General features: G+C 32.5%; 2 protein-coding genes across 6 annotated transcripts; both read left to right on the plus strand.

Moving 5' to 3' along the window:
- The first annotated feature begins 6234 nt into the window (after positions 1-6234).
- LOC102618455 (protein DWD HYPERSENSITIVE TO UV-B 1) lies at positions 6235-12579 on the plus strand. 5 transcript variants are annotated; one of them, XM_006486893.4, is made up of 10 exons: positions 6235-6401; positions 6771-6837; positions 7052-7305; positions 7539-8067; positions 8597-9253; positions 9668-10108; positions 11176-11370; positions 11729-11785; positions 12053-12115; positions 12218-12579. In XM_006486893.4, exons 1-10 carry the CDS (start codon positions 6370-6372, stop codon positions 12302-12304), a joined length of 2382 nt encoding a protein of 793 aa, XP_006486956.2. In that variant the 5' UTR covers positions 6235-6369; the 3' UTR covers positions 12305-12579. The 5 variants fall into 5 exon arrangements, 4 of the variants coding, with proteins under 4 accessions (XP_006486956.2, XP_052287921.1, XP_052287919.1 ...); XR_008050930.1 differs by lacking the exons at positions 11729-11785; positions 12053-12115; positions 12218-12579 and adding an exon at positions 10746-11099 and having other exon boundaries at positions 11176-11324; XM_006486894.4 differs by lacking the exons at positions 6235-6401; positions 6771-6837 and having other exon boundaries at positions 7158-7305; positions 7552-8067.
- Positions 12580-13635: 1056 nt separating this feature from the next.
- Positions 13636-14267, plus strand: LOC102619143 (peamaclein). The gene is made up of 2 exons (XM_025101761.2): positions 13636-13817; positions 13929-14267. Exons 1-2 carry the CDS (start codon positions 13736-13738, stop codon positions 14111-14113), a joined length of 267 nt encoding a protein of 88 aa, XP_024957529.2. The 5' UTR covers positions 13636-13735; the 3' UTR covers positions 14114-14267.
- Positions 14268-14877: the final 610 nt, after the last annotated feature.

Consider the following 14877-nt stretch of genomic DNA (forward strand, 5'->3'; position numbering starts at 1 on the left):
GAAATTAAAGTGCTGTAATTTTTAAAATATAACTGTTGTAAAAAAAATATTATAATTATAAAATAAAAGTTAATAATATGTAATAAATATAAATTTTAAATAATAGTTTTGACAAAATTTTTAAAGATATAATAGTTTTTTTATCATACAAGTGAAAAATCACATAAACATATTTTTCAAGTTACAACAGCTAGTGTTTACCAAACACTTTAATGATGTATCTTAAGCTGCAGCTATCCAATTTCAATGTTAAACACACCCATAATAGACTCAGAAGTAACAAAATTGTCTTCTATAATAAACCAAGTTATCCAAAAATGAAAAGTTTATCAACGGATAGATTGGAGAGAATTTATTAATTACATTAATTAATAATAAATGAGCATTGAGCTTCGTTTATATAGAGACATGGAGTGAAGAAACAGATTCATTTATAAATTGTAATAAATCCAAAGATCTAGTTTACAAGAACAAACATGACATTACAATTACAAAGGTGCCGTTTTCTTAAAATACAGTGCTACGCTTATGTAAGAGAATTACTAAATTAGTTTGTTATTCCCTTCGCAATGGAGTTGATCAAAAGAAGACACAGCCGTTTCTTGGCGTCTTGTTTCGTATCTAGTTGTTTTCAGAAACATATTGATGCAAACCCACATCACAAAATCTCCAGGCTAAGATTGTGTTTTATATGCTGTCATTGTATTGCATTTGCATGTGTGTTATAACATGGGACCGAGTTTTGTTTTGGACTCTAATGGCTCTGAATCTTCATAAGATTTATTTCTCTTTGGAATGTTTTGTGTATAGATATATACCATATAAATATATATCAAACAATACCAAAATCATGATATAATTTCTTTTAAAAGAATCATGATATCATTGATCCAAGCTATCTTATCATGTTTATTTGTAACTTTTTAGTGTTATATAAATATGAATTTAACCCCACATCGATTATGGTATAAACGATCTTTGAATTTTATATCACTTATTCTGTCAAAAAAAGATTAAATATGTTAATTCAATTGGTATTTACACTCTTTTAATAATTGTATCAAAAAATTGAAACACGGCTTAATTTGTTTTTAATAATTATTTTGATCCTAAAATTTTGCAGTACCCCCTATTCAATTTTAATTAATTTTGATTTAAATAGAAAAAATAAATTTTAAAATATATATTAGTAATATTAAATAAAAAAAAGTTAATTAATCGAAACTTAACATGATTAGTAAACAGATGAAATTAATAAAATTCGTTTAATAATCATGTCAAGTTTCGTTCCATCCGAAACCATTAATTCATTTTTCAAGTCACAAATTACCACCCCTAATCATATTACATCGGATAATCAGATATACCTGCTACATATAAGATCTCGCACATCATTAATTCTGTGAATATGAGTAGTGGGAGCACTGGATTTACAACACTGAGCCATTATTGGGGTTGTGGGGCACGTCAGCAACTTATTAAAAGATCTGGTGCAGCAGACAAGATTGTTGTTCCTTACAGACAAAGGCAACTCCCCACCCTTTTCTTTTTCGGGTTAATTTAAAGCTCAAACAATGTATTAAATTCAACTAATGTCAGGTATCTCAATATTTAAATTTTAATTTGAGTCTTTATTGATGTATCATTTATTCATTAAATGGTAATTAAATATTTTTCACCATTCAATAAATGATTGTCGATTGACACATAACTTTAGGATTTAAATATTGAAATCACTAACATTATTGATTAAATTTCAAAAAAGTAAAAGTGTATTACATGAGACATAATCTTTTATCACGTTGATGGAACTTGAATAATATAAATACGAATATTGAATTTTGGAAATTATAGGCATACATATTGTACTGTTTGGATTTAAAAGAATATACCAATTAGTATTGATTAATTACAAGATGAACCCACTTCCCTTATGTGTATTTTATCATTTAATGTTTAGTATTGATTAATTACAAGATGAACCCACTTCCCTTATGTGTATTTTATCATTTAATGTGTTCGTGCATTCATCATTATGAAAATGAGAACATTTACCAACTTCTTCTTTTGATGCTCCCCTGAATGTACCCCACTACATATGCTAAAATTGATTGATATCCAGTCCAATTTAGTCCCTTTTTAATTAAACGAGCTTCATTAGTTAATTTCAATAATTTATTAAATAAATTATGTTCATACAAAACAAAATACTAAAAAAATTAATTGAATCGCCTGAATGGGTTGGTATGATTTAAACTCATAATTTACTCCAATAAATTATTATGAACCCTATTCTCTTGAAATATGATGAATAATGATATCCCATCAGATGAGTTCTGATTTAATTCTCAACTGTTACGTGTCATTTTCTAAATTAAATAATGAATTTTATAACTTCTATAATTTCACTTAAATTATGTTCAAATTAGTGCTCAACGGTTTAGAATCCGTATCATTACTTTTTCTAAAAGTAGGACTAATCCAAACTAAGTCTTGATTGATGGATGACTATTAATGATTCAATCGATACATTGAAAAACTTTAAACTTTGAAGTAAAAGCGTGCGTAATGTTAGTAGGTAATCAACCCTATGCCTTATCTATGGCACATGAACATTGTCAATTTGATCTTTTTTAATTTGACACACATGGACTGTCATCATCTTTTTGCCTCTGGATCGTATGTATTTTACTTGGTGACAGCTGCTTTGATTTGGTGCCATCACGTTCTTTAACAGCAAAATTAAAAAAAAATTATTATCCCATTTGGTATTATTATGTTTCGTATTTTTTTACCTGATTGGGAAAAAAACAAAAAATGGTCCAATTTTATGAAAATGTTTATAAATTCGCCAGCATAATAATTTTATAAAATCTGATTGTGTATAAAAGCAGACTCCCGACCTGGGCCCAGCCCATTGATAGTTAAACTTTTTTGACTTTCCAACCGCAGAGCCTTTGTCTTTACGCACCGTGGCACGTGCGTGCGTTAATTTAAGTAAAATCCCAGTTAGATAAAATTAATTAATGTGATGAACTTTATTCATACAAATTATATGGAGTAAAATTAAATTAAGGCTCCGTTTGGTACAGCTTATTAAATAAAGCTTATAACAGTAGAGCTTATAGCAGTAGAGCTTATACCAATAGAGCTTTTGGATAAAAAGTCATTGGGTGTTTGGTTGTCAATAAAAAAAGTACTTTTAAACCATTAAATTGTGTAATATTTTTTATATTATATATTTTTAGAAAAGCTCTATAGCCTCTACTTCCAAAAGTTTAAATTTTGGGCTTTTACTAGTAGAGGTAAATTAGCTTATTTAAGTTAAAAAATTTTTATTAAAAAAATAACCAAACACCATAAAAAATTTTAAAAAGTACTTATACGATTAAATAAGCACTTATGACTCTTAAATAAGCCATACCAAACAGCCACTAAGTTTGAAAGTAAAACTAGGAATACTAACCACATTTTAGCAATTATATTTTAACGTTGAGGAGAAAGAGAACAAATCTAAATGAAACCTCGATTTTAACGAATTTTGATTAATTTAAGATTAGACTAATAAAAAAAAAATCAAATTAAAGAGAGGGGTGGGGCAGCTTAAAAAGGTTTGGTCCCCCATCTTTTTGATAATGAGCCTTCACTTTATACTTTCTTTTGAATTTATGAAAAAAAAAAGTAGAAAAAATATTAAGTCACGGTATCTTTAACGAGTTGGGGGGCCATAAAAAAATCTCGAATGAAAAGACAAAAGCAGTATGGGCGGTCTAATTAGAATGGAAACCTTTTGGTTTCTTTTGTAACATCTTCAACTTAGCTGTGTACATGAGGCAGCTTTCATTGACACTCGTACACACTTGGCTACTTGCCTACTCTCACCAATAATTTTATCCTATTGTAGAAATTTGCGTAAAGATGGAGGATCAATGTTGACTTTTATAAAGTGTTTTTTTTTTCTTAAGAAATAAAATTAATACATAACTTGATTTCAAAGTTTGAAACGTTTATCTTAATTTTGTTCGTTTATTTATGTTTTTGACATTGATATCTACTGCATTGAAAAATTTTCTCAAATTTACAGTACTGGACCCATCTTCAATTTGTAAGGATTACTCTGATTTTTTTAAGAATTAGAATTGAGCACTGAATCAATAATCAAGATTTATTTTGAGTTTTTATTTCTTTATTTATCTTACTTTTAACAACTATTAATTCACTACTCAGAAAAAAACTTAGTTCGTCACTGAATCTTTATCCCTTTTTTCATATTTTATATTTATATGAAAAATTTCAAGTATATTAAAAAATACAATAAATTTAGATGAGTGGCCACATGAAATGAAGAATAAACAACAGGTAGTAAATATTAAATAAAAAGTTGGAAACTTAAGGCAATGCCATAATCTTCTAAGAGCTACCGAATCTTTGAATGCGTTCACATTGGAATATTAATTTGTATTAATGTTGAAAAGTGGGCTGACGTTTTAATCGTTCGTCGATTCCACACTGCCCGGGAAACGGCGTTGCTTCAATAAAAGAGAAGAGGACCACAAGGATGAATAATTGAGTAATAATTGTGCAAATTGAAACGGGAGTCCGATTCATCTATGCGTGCAATTTATATCATATTGCACTGAGCATCTTCTTAAATTTGACGACCGCTGAATTGGTGTACTGATTCAAGTAACCATTCATGCCTAAATCAAGCATATGGTAGTTGGTGATTCTTTTAAATTATTTTATTTTATTTTATTTTTATAATTTGCAAATATCAATCCAGCTCGTGTTCACAAATGGGCATCACAAAATTAAGGGTTGGCTTGTGATACCAAAAATTGGGTTGTAGGGTATGAGCAAATAATCTTGAAGATTGAAGCAGGAGAACCAATTTATTATTCGGGTGCCAAATCATTTCATTTCTTACACATATGAATGGAAACGTTCAAGTTCCATCTAATAAGGGCATGGAGACGATTTTGCCTTGAGAGCAGTTGTGTAGGGTCCCCAACATATTTTTTGATCGTAAATTTTGTGTATAATTTAGGTTCCGTTGTGTTTAACTTTTTAAATAAATTTTATTCGATAGAGCTTTTTTACTTGTCAAATTTTTACCAAAAAATTAATGTTATTTAATTGTTAATGGGAGTTTTTATTGCAAAATTGTATAATAATGATTACTTTAAAGGACAAGTTTCTAAAATTATGTTATGAAATAAATAAAACAATGATGTATTATAGATAATGTGCATTTTAAATAATTTTACTTTTTATAAAAGTTCCCCAATCTCTAGTACAAAAAAATGTGAAATTTGAGATTTTTTCCAGTTGGGGCAAAATAGTTTATTTAACCACGAAAAGTTCTATTAAAAAATAAAATAAAACAACAAAAAAAATTTAAAATAACTTTTGGAATGAAAAAAATATTTATTACTATATCATTAAATAAGTCACGCCAAACAAAACTTAATATAGTAAGTAAATTTTATTAGTAGAAAATGAAAGCAAAATTTAGTTTTAAAACACGGGCTTACATATCATGTCCGATAACTTGTTAACGGCCCAAGCTCAATAAAACTCATTTGCGAGTGGAGCCCACTAGTGACCCAAGTGCATTTTTGGGCTTGTGGGTCTATTTCTCATGGGACCAGACACATTGAATTAACTCACAAAAATCACAAGAGTAATGTTTTTCAGTTTTCACACCTCTTTAATATTCTCGTAAAATCTCATTTTTGTAATCATAATTTCTATTGTTAGAAGAAATTACATGAAGGGATAAAATATCTTTACAAATAATCAACCCTAACTATCTTTAAATGTTAATAAATGATATAACTATTTTCTTTGATAAAATCAAAATAGTTTTGAAACAATGAAAAATTAAATTCCATAATAGTATGAATTTTATTATGAAAAATACATTTACAATTCAATTAATTTATTCTAGATGATAGTAATTCAATTAGACTATGTGTAACTTTTTGTCATATATATATATATATATTTTAATTTTATCAGAGAAGCTACAAATATGAAAAATAGGATTTCTTGAGACTTTTAAAGGGCATTAGAAGCTCCACTCTACTGACAATCACGAGGATCAAACGGAGAAAGTATTTCTGTATTCAAGGACATTTTAGTCTTTTGAAATTTAAAATTCGTACTAGTTTTTGAAAGATTTCATCTGTATGTTATTTCTTCAAAACTCATATTCAGAATAGACATTTTATCGCAAATAAACCTAATACCCATAAACATGCGTGTCGTCAGTACTCGCCCTAATGCACACAACCGCACCCAATATCCTCTCCACTATAAATTATCGGTCCCGATTTATCGCCGATAAATATCGGACCTCATCACACCATGGCCACCGATATTCACACCTTGGAACAAAGGTTACAATTGAATGCCTTTTTCATTTTTACTTCCTTCATCGTTTTTCAATATTGCTTAGTACTTAATTTGATGGATATATTTCAACATATTATCATTTTTTTTTTTAGCGCTATGTAACTGTTAGTCCTAGTTTAGAATTTGGCAAACTTGTTATGATAATTTGATGCTTCATGAATTAAGATTGTATTGCATAGAGTTTAGGGGGCAACTGGGTTACTGTACGGTTACAGTTTTGCATGCTGCTGTTTTAGGTTGCATTGAACTTAAAATTAGTGATAGGATAGTTTTTGTTTTGACCTGCCATTGTTTGTTTTGATGTTCATATTTATGCGTAAATTTAATTTGTAATTTGTTGTCTTGGATTCTAGGTATTTTGATTCGTGCAGAAGGCATGATGTGTTACCAAATCCTGCAATTTTATCTGGTTTCTTTAAGGTGGGTATCAATAATGTTATTTGTACAATAATGGAAGGAACTCTGCATGAATGTTGTAACCCATTTCAATTATATGCTAATTTATTTGTCTGAACTCGAATAAAGCCATTTGACAAAAGTTAGAGAAAAACATTTATTGATTTTTTTTTTCCAATCTTTTGGTTTATGCAAATAGTAAATGGAAACTGATTGTTGTGGTGTCTTTGTTGTTTAGGCTGATGTCAGAAAGTCCCAGAATGAACCATGTACCCTGGAGATTATATTGGAATACCTCAAAGATATTGATTTTCAACCACTTCTTGAAGTATGCATGCAAATTGGTGCAACTGAGATTGAAGCAGTTGATGTTCGTAGTGGAACATCATGTATGTTGACCGGAGAATTTGCTTTGTCATTGATGCATGCTATTGATCAAAAGCTTCGGGTCGTCGATCTCCACGATTCATCATTTGGGAAGGATTTTATACGGTATTCTTTTGGTGTTTTATATGCCCTTTCTCCAAGGAAATTGTTGATTAATATCATATTGAATGATGTTATGGGATTGATGTTTGCATTAACATAATGGTGCATGTATATAATAATATCACTTAATATTGTATTATTCACATGGGAATGCTAAGAACTACATCATGTACTATCGTTGAAATTCCAATATGCATGCATGTACAAGTCATTACTAATTTGAGCTTCACTGCTAGGAATATTTCTCAGAGAGGTTTGATGTGCGAAGTTCTGAACTTGAGGTCTTCCCGTTTTCGCAAGCTGAACATGATCGGGGAGTTCAAGCGAATACACACTCTTAATCTGGACTACAGTACTTCACTAACTAGTTTCAAAGAAGATTGTTTTTCTTGCATGCCAAATCTTATCTGTCTCTCAATGTGTGAGACCAGAGTAGGGAATCTTTGGACAACTATTGCAGCACTTTCTAAACTCCCTTCTCTAGCAGAACTTCGGTTTCAGAATTGGTTGTGTTGTGATGATACTGGCAATTCTTCTGGATCATCTGATCAGGATGACAAAACTGATTTCAGTCAATTGACCATTTGTTCCTCCTTTGGAGCATATGGTAATGTGGTTATAAATCCTGATTCTCAAATTTTGGTTGAGGATTCGTCAGATGATAGTGAAGTGGATTTCTCAAGTCAACACCGTGAATATGATTACCTAGAGCTTTTGTCTAATTTAGTTCCTCAGCTGGATGGAGAGATCGATCTCTGGAATGAGGTAAACTGTTTGGTCTTTTTTTCTGTTAGTATCTTGCGTGGTCTTGCTCTCTCTTTCTCTCTTGAAATTTTATTTACTTTAATGCAATGGGAATGGAAACTTAGTATTAGAAACTTTGAGAGGTATTGTAATAAGCGTATTGGAAGGCGGTTGGTTGGGCACTAAAGAGAACCAAGTTATTTGTATCTGATGATAATATGATAGTGTTTGTGAAAATAATTAATATGGTTGTATATAAATGATCATTTGTAGAATATCATAAATTTATGATTTTCCCTTGGTTGAATTTCATGTTAAGGTGGATCTGTAACTAAGAATGTTGTGATTTATTAGATGTATTAGGTTTAGATGTCATTCTTTTGCATTCTATCAAGAACTGGTATGTTATTTTCTTCAGCTGTCTTATCCTGACTTCCATTTAAATCCTTTGTTTTCAGTTTTCTACTACAATATTTATTAATGCTTGTTACTTACCGTCCAATCCTGCCCTTCAAATCTGTTAATATTTGTGTTCTAATTTGTTTGTCAGGTTTCTTTTGATGCATTTTCAAATCAAAATGAAGAAGAATCCTCAGCAGGTGTTCTTGCAAGGTGTACTGCTGATGTTTCATTGAAGTATATATCTTGTCATGCTTCACCCATATGCTTTGAAAAGCATTATAGGGACTATATGATAGCGTCATTACCAAAGTTGAAATTTTTAGATAACTTGCCCATCAGGAAGGTTGACCGTGAAAGAGCAACTATTACGTATTCACAATACTTTGAGCACCTACCATATGGGAGGAAGCATAAAGAGAGTGTAGTTAGTATTTTGCAGCAACGTGAAATAAAAGCAAGTCAAACTCGTGGGAAGACTTCCAGGCACAAGACATCATATCCTTCCGGAATGTCTCAATATTTCTATACCAGGTCCCTTTGTGCTGCCAAAGTTGGATCTTCTGCTTGGCCTTGCCTGCATACACTTACTGTTTCAGGAAACCATATGGGAGATGAAAACAGGAGCTTTCGTCCTAGGCAGTTTGAGTATCATCCGTCTATCTCATGCTTGATGGTCTTTGGAACTTTAGATGGTGAAATAGTTGTAGTTAACCATGAGAATGAAAATATTGTTAGTTATATTCCATCATTCGGGGCAATGAATAGTGTGCTGGGACTCTGTTGGCTCAAGAAGTATCCCTCAAAGGTATGAACACTGCATAATTAAAAATATGAAGAGAGACTAAATTCCAGTTGTTCTTTTGTTCTAAAATTGCTTGTTCTTGTCAATTGCCTTCACTTTTTATTTTATGATGTTATCCTAGAATTTTTTTAAGGCGTTCAATCATTCCCGTCAATATAGCACTGCAGCATTGAGTGTGAAATTGCATAAATAGTTCAGTTATATGGCCATTAACTGATTAGTGACTACTAGCATTGTAATTGCTTGTGAGTCTTACTGGGCATTTAGGTTGGACTGTCAATTGCTTGTGTTATTATTGCTTAATGTTATTGAATGAAAAATTCTTAAGAGTACTTGCTCTTGCATTATTGATTCCCTATGACATTGAAATTTCTGACTCTTTCTCTCTCTGTTTGTCTCTCTGTTTCTACCTCCTAGCTCATAGCTGGTTCAGATAATGGTTCGTTAAAGCTTTATGATATCAGGCATATGCCACCGTCAATTCGGGGCATGCATTATGGTGCTGGTACTGTCACCTTTGATGAATTCGACCAATTGACATCTGTTCATGTTAACTCTACGGATGAACTATTTCTTGCAAGTGGATATTCAAAGAATATAGCTCTGTATGACATCAACAGTGGAAGACGCTTGCAGGTGTTCGCCGATATGCATAAAGAGCATATAAATGTTGTAAAGTTCTCGAATCATTCCCCATCAATATTTGCCACATCTTCTTTTGATCAAGATGTCAAATTGTGGGACTTAAGACAGAAGCCAATACAACCTTGCTATACTGCTTCAAGCTCTAAAGGAAATGTGATGGTTTGCTTTTCTCCAGATGATCATTATCTTCTTGTGTCAGCTGTTGACAATGAGGTAACTTTTGAAACCATTAACTATATGAGTTGATGTATTTACCAGTCCTGAGATGCACGAGTAGATTTCAGTATCTAAGCTTCAGCTTCTAATACAATTTGATTGGTTTGGACATAGTGTTGAGTATTTACTTTGCCATTTGGATAGTCCTGTTATAAATGATAAATCATTGATGTCCATAAGTTAAAAAACAGTTTCTCTACTTTTTGATGAAATTATTCTTTGGTAAGTTTTATTATTTTGTTTGCATCTCTAATGCATTTTAAAGGTTGAGTTGTGAGTCTTCATAATCCTCAGTCAATGTAACAGTCTTGATACTAATAGTACAAACAGTAATTAGGATGCCCACCACACTGATGCTCTTATGCTGTTATGTGAGTATGGTTTCAGCAAGTTTTGGCCTGTACTAGGTAACATATTGATGGCTGGAAATATAGTTATAAGCCATTTAAGGGGTTATCACTTTGGAAGTTGTTTAAGTCGTGTCTTTGTCAATGATTTTTATAGCTTGGGGCTTGTTTACTCATATTAGGCTATTTGAAGATTAATTGCTTCTTTCTTGTCAGAATATTTTTACACAGCATCTACTTGCTTCTTTGATAGTGGCTTTTAATGAAAACATTAATGAATAGGTCAGGCCTTCAGAAAGACTTGTGCCATCTTAATCTTCTAGTTTTCACTCTTCTAGTTTGCTGTGGACTCTGCTCTTAGAGTAGTTTCATACACTCGAACAGAAAGCAGGTAAGCCCTTAAAAGAAAAGCTTTGAAGCAGAGACTATTGGTAGTGAGAGAGAAATCTCATCTCAAGCAAGGCAGGTGTTGCTTACTCAGATGTTGTTTCTTAGTTTCTCCCTATTCTCGAACTGGAAAATAATGCTTCTTCTCTTCTTACTCTTAACTATCCTCTCTAGTCTTCTCTTTGTGTGGTTGCATACAGAGTTGGAGACATTGAAGAGAATGCTTTGACCGACCGAATTCTTATAAGCTTGAGGTCGCCAGCTCCAATAAGACACCTGAACCATCAAAAAGTTCATAAACTCTTTAGTCTAACATATTGGTGTTTCCAGGTTAGGCAGTTGCTAGCTGTTGATGGGAGGGTCCACCTGAATTTTGGGATAACTGCTACAGGAAGCTCTCAGAATTATACACGTTCCTATTATCTGAATGGAAGGGACTATATTGTTAGTGGGAGTTGTGATGAACACGTGGTTCGCATTTGTTGTGCTCAAACTGGGAGACGTCTCAGGGATATATCTTTGGAGGTACAATATTCTTCTGATTTACATATTATATGTCCACCTCTGATGTTCTGATGTGTGACGCGTGGATCTATTCTTTGTTGAGGTTTCAAATTTGGTGTCTCTGGTATCAAGACACAAAATTTCTCTCTTTGCAAAGGGTTGCTTTTATCCTGGCAAACTCTACTGTATGGTGGAAGTTTTCTTTATCACCTAAAAGACAAATATTTCTCTATTTTAATCATGAATGAGTTAATGCTGGCTCCTCCCCAATGCTTTATCTAGAGTTGTCTTTCCGAAATGAAAAGACTTGTTTGTCATTTGTTTGTTAATTGACAGAGAAATGAATGTAGGATTTTTTTTTTTTGTTTTCCTTCTGCAGGGGAAAGGCTCAGGGACTTCAATGTTTGTGCAATCTTTGCGGGGTGATCCTTTCAGGGTAAGCTACTTAATTTGCTTTTGACACGTGATGAGTGGACATGGTAAACATCTTCAAATGCTTGTTAATTATCATGTTTCTAGGACACATTCATTTTTAAAACCTTTTGTTCCACACGTAATCTTACTTTCTGAAATATTGGAATGCTACATAATAGTTTAACCATGAGATAAACCCACTGTAAGGGTGCCCCTACTTATGTGTTCATGATTTCTCATTGTTGATAAAATCTTAAATAATTTTTTTTTTCTAATATTCTGCCTCCAGGATTTCAACATGAGTATCTTAGCAGCCTATACACGTCCAAGCTCAAAGTCTGAAATTGTCAAGGTATAACAGCTTTGTTGTATGTTGTTATCATACCTCGTATCCCTGGACATTTTTGTGTCTTTCTTCCTGGACATGCTAAAACTTCTGAGGTATAATTTTCAGGTCAATTTGCTGGCTTCCACTGACCACTGTGACAAGGAATGTTCTCATGGCCAGCATTCTCGCCCATCAAGAAGTATGGGAGGTTGATGAATACGTACATTATTCTGTCCTTTTTTAACAATTATTGTACACCATTCATTAGTTCAAATAATAGTTCATCTTGGTATATCTAGTATAGATATATTGTAGTATTCAGTGCACCCATTCTCAAAATATTCTTTTAAAAATCATGTCATGATTTTAATATTCTTTTAAAAATCATGTCATGGTTTTTGTATATATACGGTATGATTGATTCTATTTGATGGTTATATACACATACACCCAATGTATCAAATACACCCTCCTCATCCTGATTTCAACTTTGTAGGTGATAAAATTTTAGTATTCGTGTAGATGAGATTTGTACTAAACTGCTTCTACGGTGATACAAAATGAAATGCTTTCGTCTATATTGTTGCAGGTTCTTGCTTATATTTATCCACGTAAGTACTGTAGAATTCGTGTGCAAAAATCATTAGCAAGTGCAGTAACTGAGGACCCATTTTGTAGTATATGTATACTTTTAACTTGGATTGGTTCTTACTTGAAAATTTTGAAAGTAGAACTACAGAAAAGATGCAAAATCAATTATTTTTTTATTTGATGATCTATTGGTTCTTCAAAATCTGAGAGCAACTATTGCTTTTGTTTCTAATTAATTAGTCCCAACTCTGGAGAGATAATTATAATAAGTTAAGACTCGATGAACGTTGGGATATACTATCAGTATATTGTTATTTTTTTTTTTAAAAAAAAAGCTTTAGAAAAAAGGAGAAAAGAAAAGAAGAGAAAAAAGACACTCGGTCCTGTTGGTAGGTGAATGGTGGTTACTTATGGTGGGGACTGAAAATTAAATAATTGTACGATATAAATCTCTGAAACCTCAACACGTTGACGCCATTACAAGCTGGGTGGGTGCCATCTGAGCTGTATAATTCATTAACCTGTCCATTGACAATTGACATAAGTAGTGACCTGAACTAGAACACAGTTTGTAAAGCGAAATCACCCACCACCTTTTACTTTCTCTTAACTTAGACAATTAAAAATCCACAAATATTTACATTATCCCATTGGCTTTTGTAAAATCACCCACTTGATCTCTTTTATGCAGTAGGTAACACCGTAACAGTATCGACACAAATAGACAAAGGCCAGGCGAAGCTACTAGTTAATTTAGACATGAGCAGAACCTTCACTTCGATCTAAGCAAAGTGCTGCAGAAACCGCGTGAACATCATAAACAAGCTTTTAAACCCTGCTTGAGTGCTGATCAGTCACCGACTTGCCCCCACTATGCGCCAAAAAGTTCCAGCTGTGCAATTCTGTGAACATCACCATTTATTTATTTTATTTATTATTACTCACCCTCTCACCCTCTCTCCACTCTTTTGCTACTATAAATACGCCCTACTGATTTCTCATTCACTGCAATCAATCCTAGTACTAAAGTCACTTGAAAGGAAAGCAGAAAAAATGAAGCTTCACTTTACAACTGTTGTTGTTTGCTCTCTTATCCTCAGCTTCTCTCTCTTGGAGCCTGCCACGGCTGGATCACGTAAGCTTCTTGTCGATCTTACTGGGGCTCTTTCTTTTTTCTTTTAGAAAGATTAATGGTTGCATGCATGAAAATTAGTAACTGACGATATTGAATGTGGGTTTTTGGCAGCCTTTTGTGACAGCAAGTGTGCGGAAAGGTGCAAGCAAGCAGGAGTGCAGGACCGGTGCTTGAAGTACTGCGGGATATGCTGTGAGGACTGCAAGTGTGTGCCTTCTGGGACTTACGGAAACAAGCATGAGTGCCCTTGCTACAGGGACAAGGTTAACAAGAAGGGGAAGCCCAAGTGCCCTTGAATTTCGAAACCGCATCAAAATTCAAATGCATCTGCTTTAATTATGTTCTGTAAACAGTATTATTATTATTGGTAGTATTATATTATGATGGTGGTGGAATGTTAATGCACTTATATTATTCTTAAATAATAAAAGCTATTTCTCTTGGTGTGAACCTCCTTGTTTTGCTGGCTTGTGTTGAATGCATGCATGCTGTTTTGAGAGATAAATGGCTTTCTTGAAATTGACCGCCCGCGTACCCGATCAGATTCTTTCCTCAACTGATCTTCATCTGATCGTTAATATAAGTGGTGTGTAGTAACTTAAAAAGAAAAAATAATTAAATCTTAATTATTTATTAATATTAAAATACAGGTGGTATAAGATCTATAAAAAAATTAAAAATATTTAGATCAAGAGAGAATTCTAATCTAATTGTATACACCAATAAATATGATTGAGATTTGGATTCCCAACTATGGTACTTGGGGGGATAAGCTCCTCTATAGTTTATGAATCATCAGACGGCTAAAAAATCTAACAAAAAGTTTATAAAATTTGAGCATTTGGCATCTTGGCGGTGCGTACAATATGGGGTATATGACACTCGGGGTTTGTACATATGACACTCTTGGAGTTTAAGATTATGGTTATGTTGCAGTAAATTTATAGTGGAGTATTAATTTCAGTCATAATAAATTAATAAATAATAAATAATTTATTATAATTTTAATTACGTGGTTTTGTCTTAGAATATCTCCACCATAACCAAACCCGGGGTTTAA

The sequence above is a fragment of the Citrus sinensis genome, chromosome 8 (assembly GCF_022201045.2).
Source record: "Citrus sinensis cultivar Valencia sweet orange chromosome 8, DVS_A1.0, whole genome shotgun sequence".
Lineage (NCBI taxonomy): Eukaryota > Viridiplantae > Streptophyta > Magnoliopsida > Sapindales > Rutaceae > Citrus > Citrus sinensis.